The sequence below is a fragment of the Rhinatrema bivittatum genome, chromosome 12, assembly GCF_901001135.1.
Source record: "Rhinatrema bivittatum chromosome 12, aRhiBiv1.1, whole genome shotgun sequence".
NCBI lineage: Eukaryota > Metazoa > Chordata > Amphibia > Gymnophiona > Rhinatrematidae > Rhinatrema > Rhinatrema bivittatum.
The window spans coordinates 55681243-55683738 of record NC_042626.1 but is presented as its reverse complement, the minus strand read 5'-3'; the positions used below and the strand labels follow the sequence as shown (position 1 = coordinate 55683738).

General features: G+C 43.0%; 1 protein-coding gene across 1 annotated transcript; it reads left to right on the top strand.

The window, feature by feature from the left end:
* Window positions 1–263: 263 nt before the first annotated feature.
* LOC115073640 (slit homolog 2 protein-like) lies at window positions 264–1322 on the top strand. The gene has a single exon (XM_029572240.1). The coding sequence runs from the start codon at window positions 264–266 to the stop codon at window positions 1320–1322; it is 1059 nt and encodes a 352-aa protein (XP_029428100.1).
* The last annotated feature ends 1174 nt before the right edge of the window (window positions 1323–2496 follow it).

The following is a 2496-nucleotide window of genomic DNA, read 5'->3' as shown; positions in this document are numbered from 1 at the left end:
ATCATCAGAAATAATTTGACAAAATGGTTAATTTTTGTCTGTACTTATTACAGAGCATCAATTTTTACATGAATATTATGTTTTTTCTTTCAATTATAGAGCCTAAAACATAGGTGCACAAAAACGTGCACGCTGGTTACTCTAGGGTACAGACAATTTTGGTGGGCCTTGTATTAACTGAAGGCATTTTGCTTGCTGGGTAACAATTTCAACCAGGAGCTGTAACTAAACAGCAAGACTTCCTACTCATTTTTGGTTTCGGCATGTTTCTGTTTATTGTGACTTTTCTTCTATGTGGGCTGCCCCTGGAAAGTTCCAAGGCCTGTCCTGATGTGTGTGTCTGCTATGAGTCATCCGGTTTCATAGACTGCAGGGGTCATGGACTGACCCAGGTGCCCAAAAACATCCCAGACAGCACATGGATGCTGGATTTGAGGCAAAACAACCTGAGCAAACTGATAGCAGGCTCCTTCAGTGCCTTGTGGTCCATGAAGATCCTTCTTCTGACAAACAATTACATTGAAGAGATCCATTCTAAAGCATTTGAATACCTAGGATTTCTAGAGAGGCTGGACCTTAGCAACAACCTTCTTAGCCAACTGCCTCATGACTTCTCCATTCACTTGGTATCATTGAGGGAGCTGAAGATGCCCTTCAACTGGCTGACATCCCTGAGTTTCGAAAGCTTTGAACACCTGGAAAGCCTAGAGAAACTGGACTTGAGTAACAATCAAGTTATCTCCATTGACAAGGGAGCTTTCCAAAGCTTATCCAAGCTCCGTTATCTCTTTCTCCAATGCAACAGGCTGGAGGTGGTCCAATGCAACAGTTTCTTCATGCTACAGAAGCTGGAGGTCCTACACCTTGCCAAGAACAACATCAGCATTATTGACGTGGAAGCCTTCTCCTCTTTACATTCTCTGAACCTGCTTATTCTTTCAAACAACTGCCTCAGCCATCTAAAATTTAAGACTTTTTTGAACATCCAGACCCTGAGTACCCATCTGCAGCTGTTGGGGAATCCTTGGATCTGTGACTGTGACCTGCAGAGGGTGTTTGGAAAGATCATGAGTGTGCGTCACTTGCACATGGACGATTATGAGAACATCACATGTTCTAACCCTTGGCAGCTGGCTGGACATTCCCTCATGTCTGTGGATACCCAACTTTGTGTGGCAGAGACAGCCACTGTCCTGGTCATCACCATCACTGTCCTGGTGACAGTAATTGCGGCCATTGTTATGGCAGAGAGGAACAGGAAAAAGAACCAAGAAAAGAACTGGAATGAATTGGATGGTCCAATTGATTTGCAAGAAAAGTGAGAAGAGGGCCAAAGAAGATGTGCATACTAGGGTGTACTTATCTCAGCAGGAAAAGGACCACTCCCACTTCTTTGAACTCCTGATGGGGTCAAAGTTCATTTTGTTCCAATAAACTCTGCTGAAACCTCCAGCCTTGATACTTGGGACTTAAGAATATTGTAACAAATACTGTGATTAGACCAGTGACAACATAGCACTACCTCTGTGCACTTGCCCCATCCACCATCCTTTCAACCAAACACTCTCTTTCTTTGCAACCTGTCATCGCCCTCGCCACTTTTCCACCGACCTCCTGGCTTTGGAGACCTCTCACCTCTCTTCTTCAAGAGACCTTTCTCTAGGTCAGTAAGGTAAATCTGAGTCAGGTGAAGCAGACTTAATTTCCTTAGCATCACGTGATTATATAAACATGGCAAACTTGTCCAGTAGGGGTGAAGGGCATGGTCTGCGTTTGGCTCATGATTGATTGATCTATAAAGTTGACGAGCTGAGCCAAAGGGCATGATGTACTTTTATTGCACTGATTAATAACATCACAAGTAAACAAAATCCTAACAGTGTAAATAAAATGTGCTCCAGCGAATGTAAAATGTAGAAAATATTTTTACTTTGATTGTACAGTTGTGTTGCTGAATCCTTCCATAGCTTACACGATTGCTCTGTTGGTGTGGAGGGCTTATTCTGCCTTAAGTTCTTGACTCTTGAGTAACTGTTTTGGGCATGTCCGGCCCTTGGTATTAAAATATACTGAAATTCCAAGCCCTTTAAATATTCCTCCTGTCTCATAAGAGCCAAATTTTATTTAAAATTTCTCAGAGCGCATTAGCACAAACCACTTCTTATTTAGTGCTACTTTCCTATTTTATTGCTGTTGGGGACCCAGCAACAGCTGCATGGAAATACCTCCCAGCGATCGTAGCACCTGCACATCTATTCCGTCAAGAGATTCAGATTTCATCACCCTCCCTGCTGTGTCCTAGTTGCGAGCACTGGCAGAAAGAAGCCAGAGGCTTGGGGTAATTTTCTATTACAAAAATAATAATTCTAGGTTGGTGCCAGCTCATCTGCCCGGCAAAAAAATCACCACTGCAGATCTTACACCAGTTTCTCATTCGTAATGTGGCATGATAGGACTTTTGTTTTGAGAAAAAATGAATGCCGACCCCATTGGAAC